The 18,685-nt window shown below is 46.4% G+C and overlaps 1 protein-coding gene across 7 annotated transcripts in view; it reads left to right on the forward strand.

The window, feature by feature from the left end:
• The window catches only part of LOC129817568 (ephrin type-A receptor 7-like), an 82,624-nt gene that overhangs the window by 22,736 nt on the left and 41,203 nt on the right, over nt 1–18,685 (forward strand). For all 7 annotated transcript variants that reach the window (XM_055872949.1, XM_055872950.1, XM_055872953.1 and 4 more), the window contains exon 5: nt 5,533–5,868. In XM_055872949.1, coding sequence (XP_055728924.1) covers nt 5,533–5,868 — 336 coding nt within the window. The remainder of the gene's footprint in view (nt 1–5,532; nt 5,869–18,685) is intronic.

Raw genomic sequence — 18,685 nt, forward strand, 5'->3', positions numbered from 1 at the left:
GTGGTTTGTTATTTTTTGATGCCCTTTGCCTCGTCTGCTGTGAAGAATCACTTTGGAAGAAACAGGGAATTCAGCTCTCTATTTCACAGATTCACTATGTCTAGGTTTATACAACATAGAAAAATATTCATTGTGTTCAAAATGACCAATATTAAGTAAAGTTTAATTCTTCCTATTCAACCAATATAGAAGGTTAACAATGCTTTTATACCTGCATATGTCAATTATTGCTGGATGAAGTTATTGTGAACACATCAATGTCCGTGGACATTTTCTTTGTGGGGTCTTGTATGGTCTGGGGTGCAATAGTAAACGAAAGCGAATTTACATTGCTTGAGTAAACAGCTTGATTGACATATTTTGAAATGGGCGCTTGTAAACCTCCCTTATGTTAGGCTCTGCACAAACAGATAGATCTCTGCAGCAGATGGATTAGACATCTGAGATGAAGATTGGACGAAGGGGAATATAAAGATACAACATGATGGGAGGTAATTCACTGCAAGAGGCAAAAAGCCACGCAGAATAAAAATTAGGACTCTAGTCAAACAATATATTTTGCATTATAATTGTTGCAAATATTGCATGTTTGGAGAGAAGGGAAAAAAACATTGTATGATAATCTTTTTACAATATTTTCTCACTCCATTTTTATGCAAAGCCAAGAGATAATGAGAACTGTATGGGGGTGACACTGCAGGAATGCCGCAAACATTTTTCCAAGCAGAAGCTGGGGCAAAGACTTGAAGCTGTTGACTGGTTGGGGAGTGGGCATCAATCATGTGACAGCTGTGAATAGTGCTGGTGGTAGTAGCATCTGAAAAGGGCAGTTGTGATCAGCCATCTCCCCCCGTCCTCCCCTCCAGCCCCTCTCCCCCATCTTCCCCTTCCCCCCTCCAGCCCCTCTTCCCCATCTCCCTCTTCCTTCCCCCCAGCTCCTCTCGCCCCCCGTCCCACTCAAATTTGCCACCTCAACAAGTTGACATCTCACAGAGGGAGAGTCCATTCTGATTCCTGCCTGTAGTTGCTAGGGGATGGTTGGGTGCCAGTGAAATGTAAGAGCCCCACTCCTCTCCTCCTATCACAGCCTCCCTCTCTTCTGCATGGCTTCACTCAGCCAAGTTTTAATCACCCAGGTCAAAGGTCAAGACACGTGTTTGTAGATTAAGGATTAGTGCTTGGTTGATTTGAATACCAGCCTCCCCTTTCTCCTTCCATCCCTCCAATTAGTGAGCTAATACAGATGTAGGATTTTCATTTGAGCCAGTTTGCTAAAGCAGGAAAATCATTTTGCAGCAACAGGAAATGTTAATTATTATGTGGATTTTAATTTTGGTAGGGGTTGATACATTTTATTTAAGGTAAAATCAAGTCTGACATTTCTAAATGGAAATTACAACCTTCAGAAGTCTTTTTAAACTCCAAAATGTTACATTTCCTGCATTTCAGGAAAGTTTTCCTGCAACAGGGTGATCAAATTAAGATTGTACATCTGTAGGGCAGTGGAGAGCTGAGACAGCCTGGAGCACTTCTCTCTCCCAGCGCAGCTTTCTCTCACACCAGAGAAGCACAGGATTATTTTCTCCTAAGCCTTCTGACTAACTCAACTCTAAACAGACCAGCGACAGGCTCAGGATGATGACCTAATTATCAACTAACTGCTATTAACCAAAATAGTCAGCCATCTTGATTTATGCAATATAATTCAGTTGAGAAACATCCATTAGATTCTGTTGACACATTGGGGGAGTGAGAACGTGCTGTCAGAGGCGGTTATTCATCAGGAATATCACAGGTTCACCCTGTCTCTGGAGAAATAGCTGTATTACGCTATGAGAAGGAGGTGGCAGGACACACATGCACACACTCACACGCACGCACACACACACGTACATGTGTGCTGACACACACATATGCGCACACACACACACACGCACACAACACAATGCCGCGTTGGCAGGAAGAAGCTAGCATGTGACTGAGACATCTCAGACTGTGAGGGCTATGGAAGGCTAATCCGTGAAATGAAACTTCACCTGGAGGAGGGGGTGAGAGAGGGAAAGGAAACTTCACCGGGAGGAGGGGGTGAGAGAGGGAAATGAAACTTCACCGGGAGGAGGGGGTGAGAGAGGGAAATGAAACTTCACCGGGAGGAGGGGGTGAGAGAGGGAAATGAAACTTCACTGGGAGGAGGGGGTGAGAGAGGGAAATGAAATTTCACTGGTAGGAGGTGGTGAGAGAGGGAAATGAAACTTCACCGGGAGGAGGGGGTGAGAGAGGGAAATGAAACTTCACTGGTAGGAGGGGGTGAGAGTGGAAAACTAAACTTCACCAGGAGGAGGGGGTGAGAGAGGGAAATGAAACTTCACTGGTAGGAGGGGGTGAGAGAGGGAAATTAAACTTCACTGGTAGGAGGGGGTGAGAGAGGGAAATGAAACTTCACTGGTAGGAGGGGGTGAGAGGGGGGAATGAAACTTCACCATGAGGAGGGGGTGAGAGAGGGAAATGAAACTTCACCTGGAGGAGGGGGTGAGAGAGGGAAATGAAACTTCACTGGTAGGAGAGGGTGAGAGGGGGAAATAAAACTTCACTGGTAGGAGGGGGTGAGAGAGGAAAATGAAACTTCACTGGTAGAGGGGGTGAGAGAGGAAAATGAAACTTCACTGGTAGGAGGGGTGAGAGGGGGGAATGAAACTTCACTGGGAGGAGGGAGTGAGAGGGGGAAATGAAACTTCACTGGTAGGAGGGGGTGAGAGAGGGAAATGAAATTTCACTGGGAGGAGGGAGTGAGAGAGGGAAATGAAACTTCACTGGTAGGAGGGGGTGAGAGAGGGAAATGAAACTTCACTGGGAGGAGGGAGTGAGAGAGGGAAATAAAACTTCACTGGGAGGAGGGAGTGAGAGAGGGAAATTAAACTTCACCTGGAGGAGGGGGTGAGAGAGGGAAATGAAACTTCACTGGTAGGAGGTGGTGAGAGAGGGAAACATAAAGAGATAAGACAGAGAGAGCAGAGGAAAGAGGGACGGAAACAGAGAGCAAGACAGAGGCGAGAGCAGCAAGCCCTTGAGCTACCAGGATCAGCAGACAGACGGCGGACGCTCAGGATGTGTCGCGCCTCCGAGCTGCAGGTGAGGCGGGGGGAGGACAGTATCACCTCACCCTACAGAGGCTTGAAGAGGACTGTGTTGAGGCAGGGAACCAAGCCAACCCAGTGAACAGGAAGCACTATGTCTAGCCAAGGACAAAGAGGGGAAGCTTGCACTGTATTGCATGTCTGCAAAAACAAGACCAAGACCAAAACACAGGCCACTCAAATTCTATTTCAATATCCTCCTCCAGCTGTTATCTCTGAAATCACTGCCCTGGTCTTTGTCACTTGAGACCCAATGAGAGTGGCTGAGTAAAACTAGCTATTATCTGTTGGTAACCGTGACCGTTGTAATGCAGTACAAACAGACCCCAGAGATGTGTGTGTGTGTGTGTGTGTGTGTGTGTGTGTGTGTGTGTGTGTGTGTGTGTGTGTGTGTGTGTGTGTGTGTGTGTGTGTGTGTGTGTGTGTGTGTGTGTGTGTGTGTGTGGACGTTTGTGTGCGTGTGTGTGTGTGTGTGGACGTTTGTGTGTGTGGACGTGTGTGTGTGTGTGTGGACGTGTGTGTGTGTGTGTGTGTGTGTGTTTGTGTGTGTGGACGTTTGTGTCTGAGTGACTCTCGCTCTTTGTCCCTGAAGATTCTTAAGGACGCAGGTTGAGTGTCGGCGACAGCACTGAAGTTGTGCCTTGGTGCTCGCTAGAGTCACGCCGCCACTCTTCTTCACCTGCCACAGGTGTCTCTTTCATCTCCGGAGCCCCGAGTCTCACCATCTTCTCCCTCTGGGAGGAATCAGTAAAATAACAAAATGTACAGTATTTTTGACTCAGATGATTCTAGTTTTCGCTCTAAGCATACCTATTACCTATTTGTTAATACTTCTGTCTAATTAAAGGGGTTGAGAAGCTCCTTCCGAGGGTTCACTAGAGGAACAATTCGGATGAAAATGGAGTTGTTTAGAATTTTAGAGAGAAAATTAAAGATGTTTTTAAAAATGCTCATGAACAAAGATTACAAATCATAATCTACAGATGTAGGTATTCAAAGTTTAAAAAGGCTTCTAAAGTTTCTAATTTTCACTTTCAATCGTCAGACTTTATTTGCCCTAACGGAAAATGTGTCAACCCCTACAAAAAATGTCCATTAATTATAATACACATTTCCTGTTGCTGCAGGATTATTTTCCTGTTGTAGCAAACTGTGTATGATTAAGATCCTACATCTGTATGGTGCATTAAGGGGGCTATAAAACTAGCACTCAATTTCAAGTGTACAGTATGTAAACATCTGGGTTATAAAAACAAGGGCTGGAATTTGAATGATAAAAGCAGCAATTTGTAAATCATTGTTTTTATGAGAGGATTGTCATTCTTTGCCATTACACTCCTTGTTCAGAGGGCAATGGTTTGTGTAGTGCAGTTTGGAGACTTTGTTAAACTGATTGTTATTCTATTGGCTATTGTGAGGCTATTGTGAGATTTAATCTCACTTGTAAATTCTGGAGTGAGTCAGACTTGTCTGTCTGCCTATTTTTCTCAAACGTATATGTTTAGTGTCTTGTCTCTGCAATTCATTGGAAAGGAAACCCTTTGTCTCACCTTGGGATAATTATATTTTGGGGAGGACTGAGGGAGAGCTAATAATGCCCCTTTATGCCTCCCTTTGATCCTCCGTTCAGGATTAATAATTATAAAATGTAATGACATCTCAATCATTTCAAAATGGGAAATTCCTACAAATCTTACATTTTTCATATAGGCCTATTCCAAGTTTTAATGTAAGCATTGATTTGTGAATTGTGGATGCATGATCATTGAATGAAGAAAACGGGCATCCAAAAAGGGCCTACCTTGACCTGGCATGAGCCATTCACACCTTTAAATAGGTCAAATCTCTATAACAGGATAATCCCACTCAAAAGGAAATACTGTTGCACACTTGACATTACAATGTCGAATTCTTAAGACATTAATAAGGCATAATTGTTGATGATAAACAATGAAAACACCCCTTAAATTGGAGAAAACAAATGACGTTGGGCACACGACCTGTGGCTATCGATTAACATTCACATTTAGCATACACAGCATCATATCAGAGTGGTAGTAATGCAGTCATTTTGCATTATAATGGTCTCCCTGAGTTATTTCCATTTCAGCACCTCCTCTACATTGACCTTACTTGTATTTAACTTCCTCTGCCGACCTGCACTAGTTTTTCTTTTTAGATCTGAGTTCTGTCATAATTGTGTGTCAGGCTTAGAGCTGGCATGTCCCGTGGCATTCAGTCTGAGGGAACTGAACAGAACGGTGAACCACAGATTCAGTCAGTGCACACTTTCCTTCCCTGGCACTCTGTTATTTAACTCTCCCTCCTCCCCTCATTAAATCCTCTCCCACCTTTCCTCATCTCCCTCCTCTCATTGTCTTCCCTCCTACCCTGACAGGACCACCCTCGGCACCACAGAACCTGGTCTACAACATCAACCAGACCACCGTCAGCCTGGAGTGGAGCCCGCCGGCCGACATGGGCGGTCGCAACGACGTCACCTACAGGATTATGTGCCGGCGCTGCAGCTGGGAGCCCGAGGAGTGCGTGCCGTGCGGGGGGAACGTGGGATACTCCCCCCAGCAGGCGGAATTAGTGGACACCTACGTAAATGTGGTGGACCTACTGGCCCACGCCAACTACACCTTTGAGGTGGAGGCCGTCAACGGGGTCTCTGACCTCAGCCGCACCCAGAGGCTGTTTGCCGCAGTCAGCGTCGCCACCAGTCAAGCAGGTAGGCTTGTAGAGTTACAGTATTCAGTTTAGTTTAATTGCCTAGAACACTGAGAGAAAGTAGAGCTGAACAATATTCCTCTGCTGTGGGCTGGTGTGGGCTAGTGGGCTGGTGAGGGCTGGTGTGGGCTGCTGAGGGCTGGTGTGGGCTGCTGAGGGTTGCTGTGGGCTGATGAGGCCTTGTGAGGGCTGGTGTGGACTGGTTGTGGGCTAGTGTTGGCTGGTGAGGGTTGGTGAGGGCTGGTGTGGGCTGGTGTGGGTTGCTGTGGGCTGGTGAGGGCTGGTGTGGGCTGGTGTGGGCTGGTGAGGGCTGGTGAGGGCTGCTATGGGCTGTTGTGGTCTGGTGAGGGCTAGTGTGGGCTGGTGAGGGCTGGTGTGGCCTGCTGTGGACTGGTGAGGGCTTGTGAGGGCTGGTGTGGGCTAGTGTTAGTTGGTGAGGGCTGGTGTGGGTTGCTGTGGGCTGGTGAGGGCTGGTGTGGGATGCTGTGGGCTGCTGTGGGCTGGTGAGGGCTGGTGTGGGCTGCTATGGGATGCTGTGGGATGCTGTGGGCTGCTGTGGGCTGGTGAGGGCTGCTGTGGGCTGGTTTGGGATGCTGTGGGCTGGTATGGGCTGCTGTGGGCTGGTTTGGGCTGGTGAGGGCTGTTGTGGGCTGGTGAGGGCTGGTGTAGGCTGATGAGGTCTGGTGTGAGCTGTTGTGGGCTGGTGAGGGCTGGTGTAGACTGATGAGGGCTGTTGTGGGCTGTTGTGGGCTGGTGAGGGCTGGTGTGGGATGCTGTGGGCTGCTGTGGGCTGGTGTGGGCTGGTGAGGGCTGATGTGGGCTGGTGAGGGCTGTTGTGGGCTGCTGTGGGATGCTGTGGGCTGGTGTGGGCTGGTGAGGGCTGCTGTGGGCTGGTTTGGGATGCTGTGGGCTGGTATGGGCTTCTGTGGGCTGGTTTGGGCTGGTGAGGGCTGCTGTGGGCTGGTGAGGGCTGGTGTAGGCTGATGAGGGCTGGTGTGAGCTGGTATGGGCTGCTGTGGGCTGGTGTTGGATGCTGTGGTCTGGTATGGGCTGCTGTGGGCTGGTGAGAGCTGGTGTGGGCTGGTGAGGGCTGGTGTAGGCTGATGAGGGCTGGTGTGAGTTGTTGTGGGCTGGTGAGGGCTGGTGTAGACTGATGAGGGCTGGTGTGGGCTGTTGTGGGCTGCTGTGGGCTGCTGTGGGCTGGTGAGGGCTGGTGTGGGCTGGTGTGGGATGCTGTGGGCTGGTATGGGCTGCTGTGGGGTGGTGTGGGCTGGTGAGGGCTGATGTGGGCTGTTGTGGGCTGTTTTGGGCTGGTGATGGCTGGTGTAGGCTGATGAGGGCTGGTGTGGGCTGGTATGGGCTTCCGTGGGCTGGTGTGGGCTGCTGTGGGCTGGTGTGGGCTGGTGAGGGCTGGTGTGGGCTGGTGTGGGCTGTTGTGGGCTGCTGTGGGCTGCCGTGGGCTGGTGAGGGCTGTTGTAGGCTGATGAGGGCTGTTGAGTGCTGCTGTGGGCTGGTGTGGGCTGGTGAGGGCTGGTGTAGGCTGATGAGGGCTGTTGTGGGCTGCTGTGGCCTTGTGAGGGCTGGTGTAGGCTGATGAGGGCTGGTGTGAGCTGGAATTGCTTTCATGATTGAGTTACAAAGAAATGTAATTAATGTTCATATGCAGCATTTTTTGGTCTTCTAGATGTTCAGGATAAGCGAGACAAATATGGCCATTTTAGGATACAATATAATGTTAAAAGTTTGCTCTTTAGTCTCAGCACATTCTGACAGAATTATATGGGTATTTTGCACCGAGGTCGTTAGTGAAGTTCAATTGAGAACATGCACCTTAAGTACCTTAAGCATTCTACATTGGCTTCAATGATCATAGGCTGATATTATCCACAACATTTATAGTTTGCATATTACCCAGATGAATTTATAGTGTGCGTCAGAGCTATGGTGGCAAACATTATTAATGTAGCAAGGCTTGCTGCCAGTTGTACCATAGGAAACAGTGCGTGTCGCTCAACGCCCATGGGAACCTACCATAATTAAAATGCTGTATTTTTTAGGGTGACACACTCCAACTCAAGGCTGCACTAGACCTTTTTATTTGTTAATTATTTCTATGGATCCACCAAACAAGATTTGTCTATCATGCTCAAGCATCCATGAAATCCATTTGGCGTAAAAATAACCTACTAACTAGTGTTATTGAAAGAGGACTGCGTAGGTCCCCGTTTTTGACCTTGTGGGAGAACTGTCGACGTGCCCTTAAGCAGGGTGCTGACCTTGATTGCTCCTTTGGATCGCTCTGGATGGGAGTCTGTTAGATGAATGAATGTAATGTAAATGTTGAGCAGCTTCACAGCAAGTAGATTGTATGGTTTAATCATTTAAAGAAATAGGATTGCTTAGCCATTGAGGCTTATAAAGAGGGTATGGGGAATATTATCATCATAACCATGTTGCTTACCAATATCTACAGATGTAGGATCTTTAATTTGAACCACTTTTCTACAGCTGGAAAATAACCCTTCACCAAAAGGAAATGTGAATTATGTGCATTATAATTAATGGCCATTTTTGAAGGGGTAGATACATTTTTCTGAAGTGTGACATTTAAAAGTGGAAATTACAAACTTCAGAAGCCTTTTTAGACCTTGAATACACTACCAGTTTTAAATGTTTAAAAGTTCTCCTGCAATAGGGTGATCAAATTAAGATCCTACATTTGTACGAGCATTCTGGGCCTCATGTTTTACTTTGAGGCACCTTTCTGATTACTGGCTAACTGAAATGAGGAATGGGATGTTGTCTTTTGGGGTTTAGCTTCACCCCTACCCAACCTTATACATGAATGGCGAAGAGCTGCAAGTCTTTGAATTCCATTGCTGAACAAATTGGGTTAGTCCTGCACATCCAGCCATGTCCTATGGTGCTATGATACTCTCCTAGTAAGATGAAGCTTCATACAGTATATGTTACATTCTGAAATGTTTGATTGCACTATAGAAAATTGTACCACATTTGGCATGTATTGAGAAATGAAAAGATCAAATAAACAAAGTAGAGGAACTAATATGGCGACAACCTCCATTCTTAAATTGCCAGAAGGTTACAGAGAGAGAAATGGGTGGAATAGGATGGTAATTGCTGCCAGGCAGCAGAATACATTTGGGATAAACTGTAGGGAATGATGTATGTTCTGTGACACAGTTGATGACAGAGACACACGCTGGATGGTGCTGGTGGTTGCCTTGCCAAGGACACATGGACACTGCAAGGAGGGAGACCTGCAGGATAACACAGGGAAAACAATTAACACATGGCTCTCTCAGAGCCTCTTATAATTACATGTTGACAACAGACAATTACTCTGCTCACCCTGAGGAATATTTAGCCGTCATAAATGGAAGGAAATAAAGGGACGCATTTTGATGAGGAAGGAATGATGTTAACGTCTTAAAATTAGCTTTAGGCTTCTATTTGAAGCTATGTAGGCTACTATTTGAAGCTATGTAGGCTACTATTTGAAGCTATGTATGCTACTATTTGAAGCTATGTAGGCTACTATTTGAAGCTATGTAGGCTTCTATTTGAAGCTATGTAGGCTACTATTTGAAGCTATGTAGTCTACTATTTGAAGCTATGTAGGCTACCATTTGAAGCTATGTAGGCTACTATTTGAAGCTATGTAGGCTACTATTTGAAGCTATGTAGGCTACTATTTGAAGCTATGTAGGCTACTATTTGAAGCTATGTAGGCTACTATTTGAAGCTATGTAGGCTACTATTTGAAGCAAACCTAGTTTAAGATGCACTGTACTATTTATTGTAATGAGATGTGTTGATATATGTTTTATTAACCTATAGCCTAGATACATGATGACTGATTTCAACATTATGGATGTAAGAGATTGTTTGGCTTCAGTTTGATGATGGGCAAACACATACTGTTAGTGAGATCTTCATGTGAGAGAGGAGGAAGAATCCCAGTGTTGTTGTGCACGTAGAAGGCCAGACATTAACCCCGTCCTGCTCAGCTCTTAGCACTGGCCCCTCACTGTGTCCGGCTGCTGTTCCCGGAGCCGTTAGGGAACGCTCCAGCGCTTTGTAATTGGAACGTCGGCGCTTCCTAAAACAATGGCCCCTTTCCGAGCAAGCATGCATGGCCACATCGTTAAAGAATGACTGCATTATTAAACCCTTTACGGCTCATCATCCAGAATTGATTAACCTTTCCTGGGGATAGAGAGAGAGAGAGCGAGAGCGAGAGCGAGAGAGAGAGAGAGAGAGAGAGAGAGAGAGAGAGAGAGAGAGAGAGAGACTGTGGTTCAGAAAAAGTCTTAAAGAGAGGAGGAAGAGGAGAAACCCTCTAGCGGGTGGTGCCTCTCTCTTCTGCTGCATGATAATCAGCCTGTGCAGAGGAGAGGAGAGGGAGCTGGAGGAGAGGAGTAGAGGGACTGACTGGGGGAAGGAATGCTCCGCAGTGCTGCTTGAATGCAGATGGTGATCCATCTGATGAGGAATTCACACCTCCCCTAATTATACCAAAGGAAGTGTGTGGAGTGAGGCTGTGATGAGGCAGGCTGCAGCCGTGGAGCTGAGGAACTGTACAAGGTGCTGAGTGCTTATTGTTCCAAGTAAAACCTAATTACCTCTCAGCTCAGTGTTTAAATAGCTACTGTTGGAGACGCAGTGCAAGTTCATCATCTTGATTTCTATCCGACTACCCCCCCTCGAGTCCTCACCACCTCCTCCACAGGTGAATGAATAGAAATTTGTCATCACATCTTGATGGTGTGGTGTTTTTCCGGAAGGTCTTTTCGTGGAAAGTTAGGCTAGCTAGACAGAGAGTGCATTTCAATCAGGGCTCTATTGTTGCTGGACAATTCTACAGAGCCATCCTCGAAGGTCCTCTGTGCTCCGGCTGCTTTCATGCCGCCACACTTGTAAACAAGGCCTTCTGTTCTGGCAGGAGCCAGTGAGTGGGAACCTTTCATGGAATAACCATTCATATTTATTCAACAGAGTGTGTGTGCACATCTCAGACAGAAAATTCACTGGAGAACAAAGTAGAAATAAGACTGGAATTGGTTAAGTGGAATGGCTATAGGAGCGTTGTGGTGGCGGGACACTCAGCCACAGATGATGATATTGTTGAGGTACGAGCAGCAAGAGGCATAAACAATATCATATAGAGAGAAAGGGAAAAGCTGTGGGAAATAATTTGAATGCTGACTGCTCATATTAGCCAGGAGCAGCGATCAGAAAGGAACTTCTACTATCGCTGAGCAATGCTGTTTGTGTTCAGAGCCCTCTAGCATGCATGAGTCAGAGTGGGACTGGGATATACTGTAACTAAGCAACATGTATTATTTACACCTAGATGAAGATTGGGGTTGTCTTTTATTCTTTATGACATCATCTTTCATGGTGGAACTGTTGAGGTGAAGTGTATCGAAAATATAGGAAGCCTTTCTTTAATAAATTGTTACAGATGAAATGATTCAGATAAAACAATGTTGCTTATTTGTTTATTTTGAGAGAATCACCTTCGGGACTATTGTTTGATTAACTTCATTTGTACTATAAAGGAGATTGGAGTGCCCTCATGAACAAACCTATTTAAACATTCAAAGGGAAGAACAGGCTATTCCCTTTCCTACCATTTCACCCAGGGAAATATGCATTCTAGCACGCATGAATGTAAGTTAAGCATTTCACTTTGATCTGAAAAGCCTCCCTGCTCTGGCTTTGCGTGAGAAACAAATATCCCCCTTTCAACAAAGTTGTTGGCCTGCTAGTATTGTCAGGACTACTTGACTGTCTGATGTCAGTCATTTGTATGAAGGTGTACAGCAACATAAAAGTATTAGTGTAATGATTGGATAATCAATCTCCCTTAACACAGTGAAATGAGTTAGATAAATGTTGGGAGTGTGAAGTATTTGGACTTCTAGGGCAACCATGCAAGCCGATACTCTTAGGTTCTCCAGCGGTAATCTATACGGTCACTTTATCCACACTTCATCACCACAAAATGGATATTGCTGAATGCATTGGTGAGAGTAACACTTTTGGGAACAATAAGACCCATTGATTGATTCCTAATCTGTCATGGTGGCCTTAAACAGAATGGATTGATTGATTCGGAGGATTCCCCACTGACTACCACCACCCGAGCCGGTGTAATTTTCTACTTAAGCGGATACTCCTTTCTAGCGTTTGTCTGTGGTTTTACGTTACCTGGGAGCCCATTCTTTTCTCTCTCTTTTTGCTCTGTCCCTCCATATGCAGTAATTTGATGAGAGCCGGGCAAAGCAGTCCGATTCAACAGCTGCAATAAGACAGCGGTGGTCTCCCCGAAGCACAAGCTCTCTGGCACTTAACCTGTTGCTTTCTGTAAATGCCTCCTGATTTGTCTGTCACCCAATCCGTCAGCAATGAATAATTTTCATGGAAGGTGCACTTTAATTACTTTCCCATTTAAATGGCATTATCGTGGCCTATCTAGGTAATTAATCTCCCCAAGTATCCTGTTTCAGCCTTTTATTGCTGGCAGACGAGCCACCTAAATCCCCCTGAATGTGCCGTGCATGACTGAGCTTTAGCTCACAGTAGCCCCACAGTGTTCCCTCTTTCCCCTTGACTTGGTCACTGACAGTGGACAGCCCAGTGGCAGAGGGGCTTTTCTATGGGAACACACAGAGTTTAAGCTCTCTGTGCACCCTGTCAGAATGACAGTCCTGTTTCTCTTTCTCTGCCTTGGAAAGGACACATTTACAGACACCGTTGCAGACCGACTGTGTGGAAGAGCTGTGAAAGACATTTCCCACTGGGCACACACTGGTTGAATCAACATTGTTTCTACGTCATTTCAATTAAATTACGTTGAACCAATGTGGAATAGACATTGAATTGACGTCTGTGCCCAGTGCGTTGTTACCGTCCACTAAATAGCATTTCAAAATAATAATAACGTTGTATTCCTTAGTCATTCTGAACTGTAAAAACGTTGATGAAAGCAATATCTATCAATCTCTCAGTCTAAGCTTTTGTGTTTGTGTGTGTCTGAGAGTGTTGTGTTTGCGGTAATGCGTGAACATTTGTAGAAAATTGTGTTATTTGACAGGAACTGCAATTTTTTCATGATTATGTTTTTTCCCCAACTGGGAATCTTGTCAAAGTTAAAAGGCTCCGGTGCCCATTCCTATTCAGTTTCATCTTCTAGCTGGTGTCTCCTTGCAGAAGTCAGGATGGAGACCAGTTAATTATTTAGACGCCTGTGAAACTGCAAACAAAGTTAGAGGCAAAGTTTTTCCCAGGCTGCCTATTGTTCACCGTAGCAACATAGCAACTGAACTTTTTACTGGATCATTCCATGATCATCTTCCAATCTTCACTGTTTATGTCAAGGACCAGGAATCAGTCATTAGTTTTACCTCACATCTCAAACCTTTAAGACCATTGGCATATATGACATACTGGCATACAGGACAAGTCCATGTAGTACAGATTATGAGCTCAGTGAAATAAATGTCCTTACAAAGAGTAGGACAAAAATGGAACACTAATATAGTTCATTCAAAATTGGATGGACTCTTATTAATGAGTTTCTTTGACTGACAGGTCCTAATTGAAGTAGTTGTTGGCTGGGCAGACATACTAGACGAGGGCTGGGATAACTAATACCATGACCCGGGAACAATGCAAGGCTAATGAAAAATTTGGAAAATATTGTTAGCACTGATAAAAATGACTCAACACAGGTTCAGAGACAATGCTTGCATTGTTTTATAGAGGAATGGATGTGACAATGCATAACCCTTGCTTTCAATAAGGTGGCACTTATTGTGTACCTCTGAGTTGTTCAAGAATGTGTTCAGCGTTAGTATGTAACTCTTGTCTGTAACGCCAAGTGTGTAATTACCTCCCGCTCTTTCAAGATGTATACATACAGTAACAGTCAAAAGTTTGGACACACCTACTCATTTCATGGTTTTTCTTTATTTTTTACTATTTTCTACATTGTAGAATAATAGTGAAGACATCAAAACTATGAAACAACACATATAGAATCATGTAGTAACCAAAAAAGTGTTAAACAAATCAAAATATATTTTATATTTGAGGTTCTTCAAATTAGCCACCCTTTGCCCTGATAACAGCTTTGCACTCTTGGCATTTTCTCAACCAGCTTCATGAGGTAGTCACCTGGAATGCATTTCAATTAACAGGTGTGCCTTGTTATAAGTTAATTTGTGGAATTTCATTCTGTAAGGACTGGGTGTCGGAGTGCGAAGTCAGGCGCAGGAAAACAGAGGATTCAATAATAATGTTCATTTAATGCAACACGGAGAACCTCGGCCACCCCACTCGACACTGGGTGCTCAACATAAACTGCCCCAGACACGGGGAACGAAAACAGTCCAGTATTATACTCGAACATACACAAACACGTAACGTCTGATAACAAACACCAAGCTTACAATAAACAATCCCGCACAAAGAAACGGGCGGGCCGGCTGACTAATAAAGCCCAACTAATTAGAACAAACACAAAACAGGTGTAACCAATAAACACATAAGGAGGGGGAGAAAAGAATCAGTGGCAGCTAATAGGCCGGTGACGACGACCGCCGAGCGCCACCCGAACGGGAAGGAGAGCCTGCCTCGGTCGGAGTCGTGACACTTTCCTTAATGTGTTTGAACCAATCAGTTGTGTTGTGACAAGGTAGGGGTGGTATACAGAAGATAGCCCTATTTGGTAAAAGATCAAGTCCATATTATGGCAAGAACAGCTCAAATAAGCAAAGAGAAATTACAGTATATCATTACTTTAAGACATGAAGGTCTGTCAATCAGGAAAATTTCAAGAACTTTGAAAGTTTCTTCAAGTGCAGTAACAAAAACCATCAAGCGCTATGATTAAACTCGCTCTCATGAGGACCGCCACAGGAATGGAAGACCCAGAGTTACCTCTGCTGCAGAGGATAAGTTTATCAGAGTTACCAGCCACAGAAATTGCATATCAAATAAATGCTTCACAGTGTTCAAGTAACAGACACATCTCAACATCAATTGTTCAGAGGAGACTGCGTGAATCAGACCTTCGTTGTCTAATTGTTGCAATGAAACCACTACTAAAAGACACCAATGAGAAGAAGAGACTTGCTTGGGCCAAGAAACACGAGCAATGGACATTAGACCGGTGGAAATATGTCCAAATTTGAGTTTATTGGTTCCAACCGCCGTGTCTTTGTGAGGCGCAGAGTAGGTGAACGGATGATCTCCGCGTGTGTGGTTCCCACTGTGAAGCATGGAGCAGGATGTGTGATGGTGTGGGGGTGCTTTGCTGGTGACACTGTCTGTGATTTATTTAGAATTCAAGGCACACTTAACCAGCATGGCTACCACAGCATTCTGCAGCGATACGTCATCCCATCTGGACAATGACCCAACACACCTCCAGGCTGTGTAAAGGCTATTTGACCAAGAAGGAGAGTGATGGAGTGCTGCATCAGATGACCTGGCCTCCACAATCACCCAACCTCAACCCAATTCAGATGGTTTGGGATGAGTTGGACTGCAGAGTGAAGGAAAAGCAGCCAACAAGTGCTCAGCATATGTGGGAACTCCTTCAAGAATGTTGGAGAAGCATTCCAGGTGAAGCTGTTTGAGAGAATGCCAAGAGTGTGCTAAGCTGTCTTTTTTTAACCTTTATTTAACGAGGCAAGTCAGTTAAGAACAAATTCTTATTTACAATAATGGCCTACACCGGCCAAACCTGGACAACGCTGGGACAATTGTGTGCCGCCCTATGGGACTCCCAATCACAGCCAGTTGTGATACAGCCTTGATTCAAACCAGGGTATCTGTAGTGACATCTCAAGCACTGAGATGCAGTGCCTTAGACCGCTGTGCCACTAGGGAGCCCCAAGCAAAGGGTGGCTACTTTGAAGAATCTCAAATATAAAATATATTTTGAACACTTTTTTGGTTACTACAAGATTTCATATGTGTTATTTCATAGTTTTGATGTCTTCACTATTATTCTACAATGTAGAAAATAGTAAAAATAAAGAAAAACCCTTTAATGAGTAGGTGTGTCCAAACTTTTGATTGTTAATGTACATATTCATGGTGACAAATGGATACATTTATAAATGTTTGGCTGAATTAAATTATGTTGTAACAACTGTATTAAAGGGATAGAGTTCAGATGAACTTGTGGATACCATTTGTATGTCTCTGCGTCCAGTATGAAGTAAGTTAGTGTTACACTCAATGAGGACAAGAGTAAGGAGTCAGGCGCAGAGAGCAAAGGTAATGGGGTAAACCACTTTTTAATGTCCAACCAGAATAACAACTGGTAACGTCAAAAACATTGGCGTAAAACTCCGACTTGAATAAAGTCCAAAACTGGAAAAATAAATCCAGACTGTGGAAAACCCCAAATGAAAATAACAACCTCATATACAAACAGAGAGACAATCCCGCACAAACATAAACGGGCTAAACGAACTTAAATAACACCACCCTAACAACGAAACAATAAACAGGTGAAATCAATTAGACAAAACCAAACGAAAAGGAAAAAGGGATCGGTGGCAGCTAGTAGACCGGCGACGACGACCGCCGAGCGCCACTCGAACAGGAAGGGAGGCCACCTCCGGTAATACTCGTTACAGTACCCCCCTCCTGACGCGCAGCTCCCGCAGCGCGCCGACGCCGGCCTCGAGGACGACCCGGGGGCCGAGGCGCAGGGCGATCCGGATGGAGGCGATGGAACTCTCTCAGCATAGATGGATCCAATATATCCCCCACCGGGACCCAGCACCTCTCCTCCGGACCGTACCCCTCCCAGGCCACGAGGTACTGCAGGCCCCTCACCCGGCGTCTGGAATCCAGAATGGACCTTATCCTTTACGCCGGGGACCCCTCTATATCCAGAGGGGGTGGAGGGACCTCCGGCACCTCACCTTCCTGCATGGGACCAGCTACCACCGGCCTGAGGAGAGACACATGAAATGAGGGGTTAATACGATAATAAGAAGGAAGTAACAATCGGTAACACACCTCATTTATTCTCCTCAGGACTTTAAATGGCCCTACACACTGCGGACCCAGCTTCCGGCAGGGCAAGCGGAGGGGCAGGTTTCGGGTCGAGAGCCAGACCCTATCCCCCGGTGCAAACACGGGGGCCTCACTGCGGTGACGGTCAGCGCTCTTCTTCTGCCGTCTACTCGCCTGACGCAGAGACTCCTGGACGGCTCTCCAAGTCTCCTTAGAGCGCTGTACCCACTCCTCCACCGCAGGAGCCTCGGTCTGACTCTGATGCCATGGTGCCAGAACCGGCTGATACCCCAACACACACTCAAATGGTGACATGTTGGTAGAGGAGTGGCTTAGTGAGTTCTGAGCAATCTCTGCCCAGGGGATGTATCTTGACCACTCCCCTGGCCGGTCCTGGCAATACGACCGCAGAAACCTACCCACCTCCTGGTTAACTCTCTCCACCTGCCCATTACTCTCCGGGTGATACCCCGATGTAAGGCTGACCGAGACCCCCAAATGCTCCATAAACGCCTTCCATATTCTGGAAGTAAACTGGGGACCCCGATCAGAAACAATATCCTCGGGCACCCCGTAGTGCCGGAAGACATGGGTAAATAATGCCTCCGCAGTCTGCAGGGCCGTAGGGAGACCGGGCAACGGGATAAGACGGCAGGACTTAGAGAACCGATCCACAACGACCAGGATCGTAGTGTTCCCCTGAGATGGAGGTAAGTCAGTTAGAAAATCTACCGAAAGATGGGACCACGGCCGTTGTGGAACGGGGAGGGGTTGTAACTTCCCTCGAGGCAGGTGCCTAGGAGCCTTACTCAGAGCGCACACCGAGCAGGAAGAGACATAGAATCTCACATCCCTCTCCAAAGTGGGCCACCAGTACTTCCCCCTAAGACCTCGCACTGTCCTCGAAATACCCGGGTGACCTGACGAGAGTATACCATGAGCCCATCGAATCAATTGATCACGAACAGCGAGCGGTACATACCTACGCCCCTCCGGGCACTGTGGAGGCGCAGGTTCCTCCCTTAACGCCCGCTCGATGTCCGCGTCCACCTCCCATACTATCGGTGCCACCAACTTGGCCGCCGGAATGATGGGAGTAGGATCGATGGACCGCTCCTCTGAGTCATAGAGGCGAGACAGCGCGTCGGCCTTAGTGTTAAGGGAACCTGGTCGATACGAGATCGTAAAACGAAATCTGGTGAAATACATGGCCCACCTTGCCTGACGCGGATTCAGTCTCTTAGCTGATCGGATATACTCCAGGTTACGGTGGTCAGTCCAGATGAGAAAAGGGTGCTTAGCCCCCTCAAGCCAGTGTCTCCACACCTTCAGGGCTTTAACCATAGCCAACAACTCCCTATCCCCCACATCATAATTCCGCTCCGCTGGCCCGAGTTTTTTCGAAAAAAAAGCACAAGGGCGGAGTTTTGGTGGCACACCCGAGCGCTGTGAGAGCACCGCTCCAACCCCAGCCTCGGATGCGTCCACCTCTACTATAAACGCCAAAGAAGGGTCCGGATGCGCCAACACTGGCGCCTCGGTAAACAGCACCTTCAACCTACAGAAGGCCCTGTCTGCCTCTGCCGACCACTGCAAACGCACCGGCCCCCCCTTCAGTAGTGAGGTAATAGGGGCTGCTACCTGACCAAAACCCCGGATAAACCTCCGGTAGTAATTGGCAAACCCTAAGAACCGCTGCACCTCCTTTACCGTGGTCGGAGTCGGCCAATTACGCACGGCTTTTACGCGGT

Source organism: Salvelinus fontinalis, chromosome 20 (genome assembly GCF_029448725.1).
Source record: "Salvelinus fontinalis isolate EN_2023a chromosome 20, ASM2944872v1, whole genome shotgun sequence".
Taxonomy (NCBI): Eukaryota; Metazoa; Chordata; class Actinopteri; order Salmoniformes; family Salmonidae; genus Salvelinus; species Salvelinus fontinalis.